This window comes from Gobio gobio, assembly GCF_949357685.1.
Source record: "Gobio gobio genome assembly, chromosome: 16".
NCBI classification, from domain to species: Eukaryota; Metazoa; Chordata; class Actinopteri; order Cypriniformes; family Gobionidae; genus Gobio; species Gobio gobio.
In genome coordinates this window covers 741,342-758,524 of record NC_137109.1, presented here as the reverse complement: position 1 = coordinate 758,524, position 17,183 = coordinate 741,342, and the positions used below count along the sequence as shown (strand labels likewise).

General features: G+C 40.8%; 1 protein-coding gene across 1 annotated transcript; it reads right to left on the bottom strand.

The window, feature by feature from the left end:
• Positions 1 to 5,096: 5,096 nt before the first annotated feature.
• Positions 5,097 to 7,716, bottom strand: dicp2.2 (diverse immunoglobulin domain-containing protein 2.2). Its single transcript, XM_079838460.1, has 8 exons — positions 7,655 to 7,716; positions 7,200 to 7,511; positions 6,786 to 7,100; positions 6,599 to 6,622; positions 6,192 to 6,281; positions 5,994 to 6,055; positions 5,796 to 5,864; positions 5,097 to 5,526 (listed from the first exon to the last, which is right to left on the bottom strand). The coding sequence occupies exons 1-8, from the start codon at positions 7,713 to 7,715 to the stop codon at positions 5,458 to 5,460; spliced, it is 1,002 nt and encodes a 333-aa protein (XP_079694586.1). The 5' UTR covers position 7,716; the 3' UTR covers positions 5,097 to 5,457.
• Between the last annotated feature and the right edge of the window lie 9,467 nt (positions 7,717 to 17,183).

Genomic DNA, 17,183 nt, shown 5'->3' with positions numbered 1-17,183 from the left:
GTGACAACACCCTGACAAACATTTCTCAACCCCTCCCCATTTTGCCCTCTCCTTGCCCTGTTTCCAAGTCACCAAATGCAGATATACCAGTGATGATGTATCTTGTAAATCTATTGTTTTATCCCTTTCATGTTTGATGTTGTTTTAAAGGTCTCGGTGCGAATGGTAAAATAGTCTCAGTTTCACTGCAGTCACTAGTAGTATTAGAAAGATTGAAAACTAATGAGAATTCTGTTCTCCTTTTTGAGTGGTCTCTTCAAAGATATCTGATCCACTCCCCCAAAACCAGGTGTTTGTGTTGCAAATATTTACAACCCTTTTGTTCTAGTTGGAGTATTTAAGCGAGGGTAACCAAACTGAGGGGGGAACATTCTGTAGTCAGAACCCCCCGTGTGGTCTTTGAGACACTGACCCAAACTGCATGTAGTGTGCCAGACATGATGACTCTTTTAAATTATTTTCATATTGCTTTGCAATTGTGTTGGTCAAAAACACCAAAATAAATGTTGGCCAAAATAAATGTTAATCTTGATTTATTCTGTATCTTTCTGAAATCATTATTTTATTAGTGTCCATGAGGAGTAAGTAGGAGTTACCGCAGATCTCTCTGCCAGGGCAGATCATACTGGGAACCCCATAGCGGGAGCATTGAGCCATGCATGAGGGAAAACCTGATTTCTGACTGCCACTGTTATTATAAGTTGCAGTTTCCGTGACTATCACTAAAATTACACGTTTTGTTATGAGTAAACATGTGTGACTCACTTAGAGGTAAGATAGTTCACCCTGCAATCCTCTGTACTAATGACTAATCTGTGTCCGTTAGAGTAAGCGAAACCGGATGCTTAGCCTAATTGCGACTCCAGGTCCCATGGAGGTACGAATATTTGAAAATAAGTGATACTAAGGAAAATCAACGATCTAAATTAAATCGCAACTAATCGTAAAATCAGCTGATAAACTCTAAATGTAGAGTCACTTAGAATTGGAGTCAGATAAAATTATTAATGGAGTCAGATTTAACCCGTTTACGTGCGACGTGCCGCCGACGTCACACTGGATTTTTTTATTTATTTAGTGAGTGACACTCAACAACTCAAATATAAAAGCTAAACATGCCACACACCTTTGGAAAGCTGAGATTCTTGTGAATCGAATGATGTAAACCATTTCAAGATGCAGTGAACACAGCAGGCACAATCAGTGTCTTTGTCAGACCACCAAACTACGCTGACCGCCAACAAATTTTTACGAATTCAAATTAAAAGTGTCCCTGTTATCCAAACATCATCTGTATCCATGAAAAAATGCTGTAATTCCACTCTTTAGGGTCCAGGCAATCCAAATTCAGTGATAGTCAGTTAGTCCATAACACATTTATATAGCAATAAACAGCCACAGAATGTAGTAGTACCATTTCCAAAAAGCGGAGAGTGCTATCCAGTCTTCTGTCAGCACTATATGTACTTATGGAAAACTCCAGGAAAAAAGGTAAACAATGAAGATCGGCGAATCTAAAATGGCCGCTTGACCTCTGCACTTTTGACTGACAGCTCATTTCAACCAATTGGGGCAAGCTGTGAGGGCTTTGGAGACTCAGAGAGCCAGTCAGGCTGGAGTATCCAAGCTAAAGCCCGGCCACCTTCACTCTCTTTGATTGACAGTGTTTCAATCCAATTGCATCAGAGATTGATTATGAGTGACTCTTCTAATAGCCAATGAACTTCTGAAAAGATTAACACTGCGTTTTAGTGGGAGGGTCGACCTTTGTTCTTATTTTGGCTGCGCGTCATCAAAGCGCGCGATGAGCCTGGGACGCGCGAGAGCGCATCCAGAGGGGAAACCCAGGGGTTTTCCGTGTTATAAGCTAAATATAACGTGTAAATGCACGGTTCTCACTCGAATAGACAATTGAGCAATGCTATCGGAGTGAGTGATCACTTGGAGGAGGAAATTTCTAAAGAAGAGTGAAGTTTTGAGCCATTTTGACTCGTCAGGACTTCCAAAACAACAAGGTAGTGTTTTATTATATTATAACTGCATGTTTTATTGTATTGTACTGCATTTGGTGTGTTCTTTTCAGCTAATCTCTGTCGTGTTTGTTTGGATACACCGTGTGTGTCGAGCGCGCGTGTGTGTGTGTGTGTGTCGAGCGTGTGTTTGTGTTTGTTTGTGTGCTTTCGTGCGTGCATTTCTGCGTGTTAGTGTTTTATTATATTATAACTGCATGTTTTATTGTATTGTACTGCGTTTGGTGTGTTCTTCTCGGCTAACCTCTGTCGTTTTTGTTTGGATACAGTGTGTGTGTGTGTGTGTGTGTGTGTGTGTGTGTGTGTGTGTGTGTGTGTGTGTGTGTGTGTGTGTGTGTGTGTGTGTGTGTGTGTGTGTGTGTGTGTGTGTGTGTGTGTGTTGTTTGTTTGTTTGTTTGTTTGTGTTCTTGCGTGCGTGCATGTCTGCGTGTTAGTGTTTTTTAAATGTATTTATTTATTCTTTGTTTTTTTATGTCACAGATTATCATCTTTGAGACTGTGAGAGCATTTTGGACCCGGAGGGGAGCACGCCTGCCGAGATGCCACACTCCCAGAGGCAGAGGAGGAGAGAGAGACATGTAAAGTGTGCTAATAGTTTGATATTAGATATTCTTATTATATATGAGTGTGAGTTGTAATATTAAAGAGCTTTATAAATACTATACCACTTGTTTTGTCTTTATTTGCACAAAGTTTAGTTTCATGAATTGCAAAAACACTATATACACTATAAAAAAACACTATAATGTTCATGTCTCAGCAATTATTCACAAAATTATTTTAAATCTGGATAAGGAATAGAACAGCTCTAAGTGTAACCTTTCATTAGAGCCCAAAAGTATGTCTGTACATAAAAGCATTCAAGAATAGCAGCATTGTATGTGTCAATGGTTACAAAGGGTCATTTGGAGTCTCCAAGTGGCTTTTTTTGGAAAGCGCCTAGACATGAACTTAGATAAGCATGTGCAAAACACTTATTTTCTAAAGGTATAGTTATCAAATAAGAAATTGGACTTGGTAAGGCTTCATGATGTGATCCCATTGTGTTTTCCAGCTAATAGCTCCCAGCTACAGTCATATGCAGGCATCTTTTTACAACATTTTTTTAGCGGAATTACAAATTTTCTTTTTTCAGTGTTTTAAAAGTTCTATTACTCAATACCAGTATGACTTGCAGTGATTCTGACTGTTTAGGAAGAAACCATAGATTGTCACCTTTTAAAAGAGACCAAAAATATGCATATACTCCAAATGGTTCAAGAACAGCATGCAATTTACTTTGGGTCTGTTTTTTTAGGCGTTTTTGGGAAATTTTGCAGGCATGATAAGGATCAATAAATTAAGAGAACTTCACCAAAATGCTGAAAAGGCTTACACGCAGAATTCCTTTTGACCAAGCCATTAGTATCCGGTTTTTGGGCTAAATGGATGGAAATTTACACAGCAAAGCATTTGTGAAGCCACAACAAGCACAACCTTGAGGCGGATGGGCTACAACAGCAGAAGACCCCACCAGGTACCACTCATCTCCACTACAAATAGGAAAAAGAGGCTACAATTTGCACAAGCTCACCAAAATTCGACAGTTGAAGACTGGAAAAATGTTGAGACATTAATCCCAACAGAGTCAGAATTTGGCGTGAACAGAATGAGAACATGGATCCGTCATGCCTTGTTACCACTGTGCAGGCTGGTGGTGGTGGTGTAATGGTGTGGGGATGTTTTCTTGGCACACTTTAGGCCCCTTAGTGCCAATTGGGCATCGTTTAAATGCCACGGCCTACCTGAGCATTGTTTCTGACCATGTCCATCCCTTTATGAGCACCATGTCCCCATCCTCTGATGGCTACTTCCAGCAGGATAATGCACCGTCACAAAGCTCCAATCATTTCAAATTGGTTTCTTGAACATGACAATGAGTTCACTGTACTAAAATAGCTCCAACAGTCACCAGATCTCAACCCAATAGAGCATCTTTGGGATGTGGTGGAACGGGAGCTTCGTGCCCTGGATGTGTATCCCACAAATCTCCATCAACTGCAAGATGCTCTCCTATCAATATGGGCCAATATTTCTTAAGAATGCTTTCAGCACCTTGTTGAATCAATGCCACGTAGAATTAAGGCAGTTCTGAAGGCCAAAGGGGGTCAAACACAGTATTAGTATGGTGTTCCTAATAATCCTTTAGGTAAGTGTATATGTTGACATTGTTTTACATTAACATAATAAATGCTGCATATTCAATGACCAAGTTTACAATATTTAAAAATAAAATTACTGGGAATTACTTGCTCAGGAGATCAGACAGGAAAATCAAACTTAACTGAAGAGAATGGTCAGAAAATGAGGGAGAACACAGGGTGTAAATACATGGAGCAAACAAATGGAATTAAGGAGCTAATTAATGAAAACCAGATGAACTGAATACAATGATCAAAGGAACAGACTACAAACTAGCTCACAGGGAAACACAAGGAAACAGAACATACATGTTACAGTACGTTCTCTCCCAAAAAGACACATCCTCGCTCTGTAAATAGTCCAGGAGGAGGGAGGGAGGGGGCTCTGGAGGAGGGCGTTGGAAAAACAAAACAAAAACAAATATGCTAGGAGCAGGAGGAATCTGGTGGAAATTCAGAGTCCAGCCAGGATGATGCCACACAGCGGAGGGTGTCGAGGGAGGGAGGAGCCATGCTGTGTATCTCCTTGATTGGGCCATGGGGATGAGAGCCAGTGGAAGAGCCCACAGGGCCAAGGTGGAGCTGGAGGGAAGGCAGAGCTAGACAGAGCCACAGGGATGGAGGTGACGTCCGACCGAGGTGGAGCCGTCAGGCCGATGGTCCCAGGTGGAGCCAAAAGAGGTGGATCCACACCACAGAGGGATGGTGGAGGAAGAATGGTGACGCCTATGTTAAAGCAAGCCAGAAATGTGCAGATTCTGTGCAATACACTGTATTTAACATTTAACGACTCACTAAAGGCATAAGAGCTGGACTGCCGGTAAGTCCATTTTCTGTTATTCTGTCACAGGTTGGTTGTGTAAAAAGCACAAAGACGAAGGAGAATAAGAATAGTAGTTTTTAATGACAAGCTCAGGTGATCAGACAGGAGTATCAAACTTAACACAGCATTGACAAGAACGGACAGTGAATGAGGGAGAACACAGGGTGTAAATACATGGAGCAAACAATGGGAACTAATGAGCTAATTAATGAACACCAGGTGAACTGAATACAATGATCAGAGGAACAAACTAGAAACTAGCTCACAGGGAAACACAATGAAACAGAACATGTTATAGTTACACGGTTAAACTGACCTTTTTTACATCACTGTGACTATTCAAGTCTAATTTTAATTAAAGTCTCAAAATGATTCTATATCTTAATATGTGGGTTGATTCTCGATCACACAGGTCTCAGCAGTCCTACAGTCCTTCATCCCGGGGTCCAGCTCCTGTGATGGTCGCATATGTCACTTCATTATTAGACTGAACCTGAGGGAGCGACACAAATAGAGTCAAACACTATGACTGACATTATTACAACACACTGGATTGCTAAATGTTTCTAAGAATCCGATTTAGTAGCATTGCAAATTTAAACACCGCAGTTTCGACATGTCTGCCACAAATGATGACAGCGTTATGTAGATATATATTTCCAGTCTATTGTAAGGGGAAGTTAAAAGAAAGGTTTTATTATCTGTTATCAAACATACACAGTAGACAGAAACTGAAGAAATGGAGCAGATTTCTTTACTCACATTGTGTCTTTCAGTAAACTTCTTTCTGGAAATGATGACCTCAGCATAAGCCACATCTTCTTTCTTCCCCTAAACATCAAAAGAAACATGTGATGTGTATGCAATAGTTTAAATAACTTTAGATTATTTGAATTTATGTGGATCAAATGTGTGTAAATATGAATCTATGAGTTGTGATTGTTAGTGTTGTTCACTAACATGGACGTCATCAGCTGGTGGGGTCACCGGGGTCAAAGTGCTGATCGCTTCATTATCTGCCCCTTAAGACAATATTAACACTATTACATTTCTTCAATTCATCTTTTACAATAATAAAACATAAACATCCACAGTAAAATAAAAGAGTTTTAAATGTCTAATAATCTTGCAATGATGTGTTCATTATTGAAAACTCACTGGCTCTTTTTTTACAGATCAACCATAGAGCAATGAGAGCAATAAGGGTAAGAAGAGCCACTACAGGAACAGCAACAGCAACCAGATTCACTGCAGGAGAGATGACATGAAGAAGAGTCAAACACTGGACAGGAGCTGACAAACATATCAGGAATTATCATTTGGCCACATTTCACAGAATTATTGTGCGATTCTTCTTTAAAGCCCTTATAGTGATCATGTCTTTGAGTGTCATTTGAGATAGGGGAGATGGAAGAGAGCGCTGCATGAGTCAAACGTTATTCAATTCTGTGAATATGAAAATATTAGTACTTATATAGGTATTAATGTTGACTATTCAACCAGCAGCAATATTCTCATATTAGTTATAGGGACTGCAAAGTACAAACTGAAGCGAGAGTGAGCACCTTGTGTAGTTTCTGCTGCTGGAGCTGAGGTTGTTTCAGTGTTTCAGGAGACCAGAGGAGTTGTGTTGAGAGGAAAAACAACAGAAGTTAGTTTAAATGCGCCATACAGTAAACCCAGCTGACACGCTAACATTCTGCTTTTATTTTTTTTTATTTTTTTTATCTAAATTGAATAGTATTTAGTTACCCAAGTATGTGACAGTATATCTGACTGAGGTCTTGACTTGATCAGTTGTGTCAGTAATCTGGCATCTCCACTCTGTGTTGTTGTCTTCATTGAGGAGTGTTGTGGTCAGAGTGATGATACAGTGTTGAGGAGAGGATGAGATCTGAAATCTGGGGTCTGGTTTCAGATTCACACCAGCCTTATTCACCCAGACCAGCTGAACTCCCTCAGCATTGAAGATATCATAACGAGAACATACATTATATACATACAACTGACAGGAGAGAGTGAAAGAGCTGTTGGGTCTGATCTCAGTCTGTGTGGATGATGGAGAGACTGAAACAGAAATTACACAACAGACATTTATTTCACTAAACATGAGAGTTTAAAGAGAGAGTGATGTTCTTTTAACATATAATGAACAGAAACACTGACCATGAAGAACATGCAGATAAACAGATGTATCAAACCGATGATCCTCAAGTTGCCTGCAGGTGTAATGTCCACGATCTTCAGTTGTGGCTTTATAGATGTTTAGAGAGCAGTCGGACACCAGACTCAGTCTCTCACCTCTCTCTATGCCATTCTCCTTCATCCCATTTTTAAATAATACAACTGTCTCTGAACTTTGTTCTCTACGATATATCCACATACTTGATATGCAGCCAGTAGGAGCATTATCACAGGGCAGAGTGACGTTCCCACCATCACTACTGAACACATGGATGTCTGTCCCTCCACTGCTACCTGAGACAGAGTAAGTGTGTGTTTATATATCTCATTAAGAATATAATGAACTTGTTCAACTTCTGTTCTACATTTGATTCTGACTAAACAATATTTTCACAAAAGCACAGAAACCTCTTAAACAGATGTTCAGGTTCTCTTACCCGTGAGCAGTGAGCAGAGAATCATCAGTCCCAGCATGTCTATATGACACTTGTCCTCCATCTGTCTCTGTTCTTCTTCCTCTTTCCATTATTTATAGTGACTCTCCTGCCCATCCTCTGTTTGGTAACTTCCTGTGATCAGACAGACTGATTGTAGTAAAGCATTGCGATGCAATAAAGATACTCTTCAACTACTCTGTGTTTTTGTAGGTTGTTAAATGCCACTGACTTCTTAAATAGATATAAAGTCAAGCCTGTGTGACCATGTGGTGAAATGCCACCAAACTCCATACAGGCTGTTTAAAGCTGGTGCGGTGGTTGATAAAGTTTCCTGTTAGACGTCTTTATGTACTGTGTGGTTTATTTATTCTCCTGTGTTTCCTGAGTTGTGTATCTCTATAGAGCTTTTGTGTTCCTGTGTAATAAATAATAGATTTATTCTAGTATGATTTCCTGTTCATGTGTGTTGCTTACCAATCAGTGTGACAGAAAACCGAACCCTCAAAATGTGGAAATAAGAAGAAAGGTGGACTTACTGTTCAGGTCACACTGTGGACCCAGAGCCAGCACCTGAGCCCAACTTCGTCCCGGAGCCTGACCCCAGCAGGAAGTCTGACCAGGAGCAAGAGCTGGAAACACGTCCGTTCCTGTGGGCGTTCTCGTGGAGTACGAGGCCATGGAGTGGAGCCCAGTCATTCTCCTGCTACTGAGGGTGAGCTCTGCCCAGTCCCCATTCAATTATTAGAGGAATTGGAAGGACTATTCATCAAAGTCTTGTAACAAATTATCTCAAACGGGAAATATAAATATTATAGCTCATAGCTATGTTCGATTCGTTAAAGTGACAATTTATTTATAAGCAGACCAGAATCAACTAGTACGAATATGCACAAAGTTTATTAAACTAAAACACAAACACATAACTAATCTACACAAACATACACAAGTACACATACATGGGTAGAATGGAAAGTGGAAGTAGTAGTAGCAGAACAGAGGAATGAAGCTATGGACAAAGTGTCTAAAACCTGGGAGAACCATCAGTTATGACTACCAGCTCCCTTGTTTGAACAAAGGAGTTTACAGCTTTAATTAACTAAACAACGATGTTGTATATCGTACGTTACTGGCATTAGCCTGAGCTGTTGAAAGGCGTCCAAATATACAGTCGCATGAGAAAGTCTTGATAGTTTTTCCGATGGTGTTGCAGTTGCAATAGATTCCTTCTGTGTTGAGCGAAGAAACAACAGTGAAATGCCAGCAAGTACTACCACTAACTCAAGGGAACTTGTGTTGGCTTTTAAGTTCCACAGAGGTAACGCCTTTGAGGTTTGGCTTGACCAATGAAAACTTTACAATATAAAAAGACAATAGATGAATAGTAATGATACTCAAAATGTACTGGGGAAATGTTCATTCATTAAACAGATTGTCAATGATTTAGTGGACAGAATTCCATTTCTATAGGGGATTGAGTGTCTGCTGGTTGTACTGTTCTCTCATTTGAGAACACTCAGCCCCAGTGTCTTTGAAGTGTATGAATGGGCACCAGGGCGCTAATTCCCAGTGGGGAAACTAGACATGATGGAGCCTTTCTGGGTCCTTAAGGAGATTGTGTGTTTGATCAGTCCGGTCGTTACAGTCTCTCCTCGCCACTGGCTCTGCCCAGCTCCAAGTCTCCTTCCGCTCCACTGGTCCTGTCCAGCTCCTCCTTTGGTGGCTCCGTGCTGCTGCTTGAATCTGCCTCGGCCCTTCCAGTCTTCAGCACTGCCATAGTGTGTCAAGCCCATTACTCCACCTCAGCCCACCAACCAGTCAGCTCCACCTTTGCCTCCAGGTCCTTCAGTGTTGCCCAGTCTCTTTGTCTCCTTGGTTTAACGTGGATCTCACCTCTCCCAGCTCCACCGCTTTCGATCCGGTTCCTGGTTTTATCCTAGCTCCCTCTATCGGATACGCTGTGGGCCTTCATCCTGGCAGTGCTCCAGGTCTTTATCTGCCTCCTCCCTCCATCATCTCCTTTGTGGTGTTTTCCTCGGTCACATCCTTCTCCAGCTCCACATCCTCCTCCGGAACCGCCTCCCTCCCTCCTCAGTTGGACTCATTACAGCATAAGGAAGTGAGTTCTCATTGTTAATTTGTTTCCATGGTTGTTAATTAAGTTGTTGCACACCTGTTCCATGTTATGTTGATTATATAGGTATATATACAGTCGTGGCTAAAAGTGTTGCCTCCTCTGGTAAATATGATCAAAGATGGCTGAAAAAATAAATCTGAATTGTTTATCCTGTTGATCTATCATTCAAAAAATTTGCTAAAAAAAGTCTACCATGACAATGCCATTGAGTGTGGGTACTAAACTATCATGATCTACTGTAGCATGAGTGTTGTCTTTTTCTGGTTCAAAGGATGCATTACAATAAAACAATGCAATTGTATTTGGCTGTACCTGATTGGTCATCACATTACTGTTTATTAAAGGAAAAGTCCACTTTCAAATAACAATTTCCTGATAATTTACTCACCCCCATGCCATCCAAGATGTCCATCTCCTTCTTTCTTTAGTCGAAAAGAAATTGAGGTTTTTGATGAAAACATTTCAGGATTTTTCTCATAGTGGACTCCAATTGGCCCCAAATGGCTGAAGGTCAAAATTAGTTTCAATGCTGCTTCAAAGCGATCCCAGATAAGGAATAAGGGTCTTGTCTAGCAAAACGATCTGTAATTTTCTTTAAAAAATGAAAATGTACATGCTTAATACTATAGACACAAATGATTGCATCACAAGTGCTTCCGCCAGAACGCGATTTCGTATCCTTCAAAAGGCTTACGCTAAATGTAATTTAGTTCAGTTTTTTCTGTAAGTTGAATAGGAAAGGCGTAGGACATTTAGTCCAAGCTTTTAGGAGAATACGGAATCGCATTCGGGAGAAAACACTTGTGATGTGATCATTTGTGTCTATAAACAAATTTTGTTTTTTGTTTTTTTAAAGAAAATTACCAATTGTTTCGCTAGATAAGACCCTTATTCCTCGTCTGGTATTATTTAAAGCCATTTGAAGCAGCACTTAAACTGTAATTTTGACCTTCAACCGTCTGGGGCCAATTGAAGTCCCCCATAAGGAGAATAATCCTGGAATGTTATCATCAAAAACCTGAATTTCTTTTTGACCGAAGAAAAGAGAACATGGGCATCTTGGATGACATGGAGGTGAGTAAATTATCAGCACATTTTCATTTGAAAGTTGACTAATCCTTTAAACTACAGAGTTTAAATATCTTTCAAGAGCAAACGTAATTACCCCACATCATCACAATATTAATACATAGACAGAAAAATAGGCAAGTAGCTTTAAGCCCAATACATATGTGGTGGACACTGATGAGGTCTTCCCGTCTGTCCCCCGTGTACTCAATCAGGCATCTCAGGACCACTTCTCTCCTTTTCTCCACAGAGGCAGATGGTTCCTGTCAAAAGGTAAAATCTGATCAAAATTCACAGCCTGATGACAGATTGCTGTAAAAGGTCCTATTATACATCTAATAGTAGCTTCTAATAGTACATCGGCTATTTCTCACCTCAAATGCTTTCTTAAACATGTTTTGTTGGACCTTTTATGTGTAAAGAGTGATATGCCACTGATTCTCAGGAACTCTACACAGATCTGTAAAGAGTAGTGTACCATCTTAGTTACATACCAAAAGAGATGTGTTTTTTTGTCTATGATTTAAACAACATGAGAGTTTTGGATACAAATTAGTTTTCAATCAAATGAGTGTCAGCAGTAAAGAAACATTTTCACTATATAGTTATTTTTAAGTATGAAAAAAGCGAGAATGAAATTTAATCTTTAGTCAAGTTTGTTGCCTTATGTGCCCCGTCTTCACAACTATGGGCCATTTACCATAATTGAGCAATGTGAAATTCAGCCAGTGTAGCCTTAAAACACATAGTAGGCATGACTACAGCACTTATTTAATTTCATATTAACATATTAACGTGAACTGTTGTCTGCCGATCCACCGCACTGTGCAGCCATCTTAGCTTGCCATCTATGCAGGATAGCTAACGTTAGCCATACAGTACAATTTGCAAACCTAACCTCAACTCCCTTGTGGAGTAAGCGATTTCGCGTGACTTTACATCACCAGTAATTTGGCTAAATTTGTTCAACTTACCGTGTTAATCAGTTCCTGAAATTCAAATCCGCTGCAGCGAACGAATAGTTGAAGTGCAGAGGAAGATACTACATCTGCCTGGGAAAGTCCCCACGCCAGTAAAAGGGGATAATGCCAACTTGATGAACGCACCTGCCACATCGATAGCTGCTCAAATAAATTGTGTATGTCAACTCACTTTTATAACATTTCTTGTACACAACAACCACATACAAATAACTACCCAAATAAATTGCAATAGTTTTACTTAAAATATATTGTTATATAAAAACTGATATATTTTAAGTAAAGAGGAAGTATTTTGATACTTTTTAGTATAAAACAAATAAAATAAACTAGATTACAACTATTTAAAGTATATAAATCCCACTTTGTGGGTGTAGCAATTTTTACAGTAGGAAAATGAAATTGTCTAGCTATGACGTCTTGTTTCACAGGAGTATAAATATGAGGAAACACAAAGGCTAAATTCCCTTAATCATTCATCACAATGAGTACAACCTCAGAATATAGTTCTGATGTGCAGCTAAAGATAGTTGAGCTTCACAAAATAGAAAGTGGCTGTAAGAAAACAGCTAAAGCATTGAAATCCCCATTTCCACCATCAGGGCAATAATTAAGAAGTCCAATCAACTAAAGATGTTCTGAATCTGCCTGGAATAGGATGTGTGTCTATAATGTCCTAATGCACGGCGAGGAGGAGAGTTTGAGTGGACAAAGACTCTCCAAGGGTCACAGATGGAGAATTGCAGAGATTAGTTGAGTCTTGGGGTCAAAAAGCCTTAAAAAAATAATCAAACAACCCCTTCATCACCACATGTTGTTTGGGAGAGATTCAAGAAAAATCCTCCTCGCTCATCCAAAAACAAACTCCAGCATTTTCAGTCGAAAATTAAAACGGGACCTGGTTCTGTGTTCAGATGACACTATAAATAGAGCTTTCTAGCAGCAAACACACCAGAGGGGTTAGGTGCAAACAGGGATAAAGAGTACCCCATGTCCACGGATAAACACACCGCTGGATCTATAATGTTGTGTCTATGTTTCTGCTGGAGGTCCTGGACTTCTTGTTCAGACACATGACATGTAGGGTTGGGAAGATGAGTGATGATGGCCTGAAGATGAGTGATGATGCCCTGAAGATGAGTGATGATGGCCTGACCCCTATAAAAGATGAGTGATGGTGGCCTGACCCCTATAGAAGATGAGTGATGATGGCCTGACCCCTATAGAAGATGATTGATTATGGCCTGAACCCTATAGAATATGAGTGATGATGAACTGAACCCTATAGAAGATGAGTGATGATGACCTGACCCCTATAGAAGATGAGTGATGATGACCTGACCCCTATAGAAGATGAGTGATGATGACCTGAACCCTACAGAAGATGAGTGATGATGACCTGACCCCTATAGAAGATGAGTGATGATGACCTGAACCCTACAGAAGATGAGTGATGATGGCCTGAAGATGAGTGATAATGGCCTGAACCCTATAGAAGATGAGTTATGATGACCTGAAACCTACAGAAGATGAGTGATGATGGCCTGAAGATGAGTGATGATGGCCTTAAGATGAGTGACGATGGCCTGACCCCTATAGAAGATGAGTGATGATGGCCTGACCCCTATAGAAGATGAGTGATGATGACCTGACCCCCATAGAAGATGAGTGATGATGACCTGAAGATGAGTGATGATGGCCTGAACCCTATAGAAGATGAGTGATGATGGCCTGAACCCTATAGAAGATGAGTGATGATGACCTGAACCCTACAGAAGATGAGTGATGATGAACTGAACCTTATAGAAGATGAGTGATGGTGACCTGACCCCTATAGAAGATGAGTGATGATGACCTGAACCCTATAGAAGATGAGTGATGATGACCTGACCCCTATAGAAGATGAGGATGATGACCTGACCCCTATAGAAGATGAGTGATGATGGCCTGAACCCTACAGAAGATGAGTGATGATGACCTGAACCCTATAGAAGATGAGTGATGATGACCTGACCCCTATAGAAGATGAGTGATGATGGCCTGACCCCTATAGAAGATGAGTGATGATGGCCTGCACCCTATAGAAGATGAGTGATGATGGCCTGCACCCTATAGAAGATGAGTGATGATGACCTGACCCCTATAGAAGATGAGTGATGATGACCTGACCCCTATAGAAGATGAGTGTTGATGGCCTGAACCCTACAGAAAATGAGTGATGATGACCTGAACCCTACAGAAGATGAGTGATGATGGCCTGAACCCTACAGAAGATGAGTGATGATGACCTGAACCCTATAGAAGATGAGTGATGATGACCTGACCCCTATAGAAGATGAGTGATGATGACCTGAACCCTATAGAAGATGAGTGATGATGGCCTGAACCCTATAGAAGATGATTGATGATGGCCTGAAGATGAGTGATGATGGCCTGAACCCTACAGAAGATGAGTGATGATGGCCTGAACCCTACAGAAGATGAGTGATGATGGCCTGAAGATGAGTGATGATGGCCTGAACCCTATAGAAGATGAGTGATGATGACATGAACCCTATAGAAGATGAGTGATGATGACATGAACCCTATAGAAGATGAGTGATGATGGCCTGAAGATGAGTGATGATGGCCTGAACCCTATAGAAGATGAGTGATGATGACTTGAACCCTACAGAAGATGAGTGATGATGACCTGAACCCTACAGAAGATGAGTGATGATGACCTGAACCCTACAGAAGATGAGTGATGATGGCCTGAACCCTACAGAAGATGAGTGATGATGACCTGAACCCTACAGAAGATGAGTGATCATGACCTGAACCCAATAGAAGATGAGTGATGATGGCCTGAACCCTACAGAAGATGAGTGATGATGACCTGAACCCTATAGAAGATGAGTGATGATGGCCAGAACCCAATAGAAGATGAGTGATGATGACCTGAACCCTATAGAAGATGAGTGATGATGACCTGAACCCTAAAGAAGATGAGTGATGATGGCCTTAACCCTATAGAAGATGAGTGATGATGGCCTGAACCCTACAGAAGATGAGTGATGATGGCCTGAACCCTATAGAAGATGAGTGATGATGACCTGAACCCTACAGAAGATGAGTGATGATGGCCTGAAGATAAGTGATGATGGCCTGAAGATGAGTGATGATGGCCTGAACCCTACAGAAGATGAGTGATGATGACCTGAACCCTACAGAAGATGAGTGATGATGAACTGAACCTTATAGAAGATGAGTGATGGTGACCTGACCCCTATAGAAGATGAGTGATGATGACCTGAACCCTATAGAAGATGAGTGATGATGACCTGACCCCTATAGAAGATGAGTGATGATGACCTGACCCCTATAGAAGATGAGTGATGATGGCCTGAACCCTACAGAAGATGAGTGATGATGACCTGAACCCTATAGAAGATGAGTGATGATGACCTGACCCCTATAGAAGATGAGTGATGATGGCCTGACCCCTATAGAAGATGAGTGATGATGGCCTGCACCCTATAGAAGATGAGTGATGATGGCCTGCACCCTATAGAAGATGAATGATGATGACCTGACCCCAATAGAAGATGAGTGATGATGACCTGACCCCTATAGAAGATGAGTGTTGATGGCCTGAACCCTACAGAAAATGAGTGATGATGACCTGAACCCTACAGAAGATGAGTGATGATGGCCTGAACCCTACAGAAGATGAGTGATGATGACCTGAACCCTATAGAAGATGAGTGATGATGACCTGACCCCTATAGAAGATGAGTGATGATGACCTGAACCCTATAGAAGATGAGTGATGATGGCCTGAACCCTATAGAAGATGAGTGATGATGGCCTGAAGATGAGTGATGATGGCCTGAACCCTACAGAAGATGAGTGATGATGGCCTGAAACCTACAGAAGATGAGTGATGATGGCCTGAAGATGAGTGATGATGGCCTGAACCCTATAGAAGATGAGTGATGATGACTTGAACCCTACAGAAGATGAGTGATGATGACCTGAACCCTACAGAAGATGAGTGATGATGACCTGAACCCTACAGAAGATGAGTGATGATGGCCTGAACCCTACAGAAGATGAGTGATGATGACCTGAACCCTACAGAAGATGAGTGATCATGACCTGAACCCAATAGAAGATGAGTGATGATGGCCTGAACCCTACAGAAGATGAGTGATGATGACCTGAACCCTATAGAAGATGAGTGATGATGGCCAGAACCCAATAGAAGATGAGTGATGATGACCTGAACCCTATAGAAGATGAGTGATGATGACCTGAACCCTACAGAAGATGAGTGATGATGGCCTTAACCCTATAGAAGATGAGTGATGATGGCCTGAACCCTACAGAAGATGAGTGATGATGGCCTGAACCCTATAGAAGATGAGTGATGATGACCTGAACCCTACAGAAGATGAGTGATGATGGCCTGAAGATAAGTGATGATGGCCTGAAGATGAGTGATGATGGCCTGAACCCTACAGAAGATGAGTGATGATGACCTGAACCCTACAGAAGATGAGTGATGATGAACTGAACCTTATAGAAGATGAGTGATGATGGCCTGAAGATGAGTGATGATGGCCTGAACCCTACAGAAGATGAGTGATGATGACATGAACCCTATCGAAGATGAGTGATGATGGCCTGAACCCTATAGAAGATGAGTGATGATGACTTGAACCCTACAGAAGATGAGTGATGATGACCTGAACCCTACAGAAGATGAGTGATGATGACCTGAACCCTACAGAAGATGAGTGATGATGGCCTGAACCCTACAGAAGATGAGTGATGATGACCTGAACCCTACAGAAGATGAGTGATCATGACCTGAACCCAATAGAAGATGAGTGATGATGGCCTGAACCCTACAGAAGATGAGTGATGATGACCTGAACCCTATAGAAGATGAGTGATGATGGCCAGAACCCAATAGAAGATGAGTGATGATGACCTGAACCCTATAGATTCAAGATTCAAGATTCAAGAGTTTTATTTGTCACATACACAGTTATATACACAATATACAACTGGCAGTGAAATGTAAACAGGACCGCTCCATGGACAGTGCAAATAACAGTTACAAGAAATTAAATAGAAATAGAATAAAATTAGAATAAAAAGTATTAACATAAGTAGAATTATAAATAAATCAAGTAAAAGATAAAAATAGGAAATAAGATAAAAATAAAAATATAAAAAATATGTGGATATGATAAGTGAGATAAACTGTAGACTTAAAAATAAGTGGTGAAGAAGATGAGTGATGATGACCTGAACCCTACAGAAGATGAGTGATGATGGCCTTAACCCTATAGAAGAT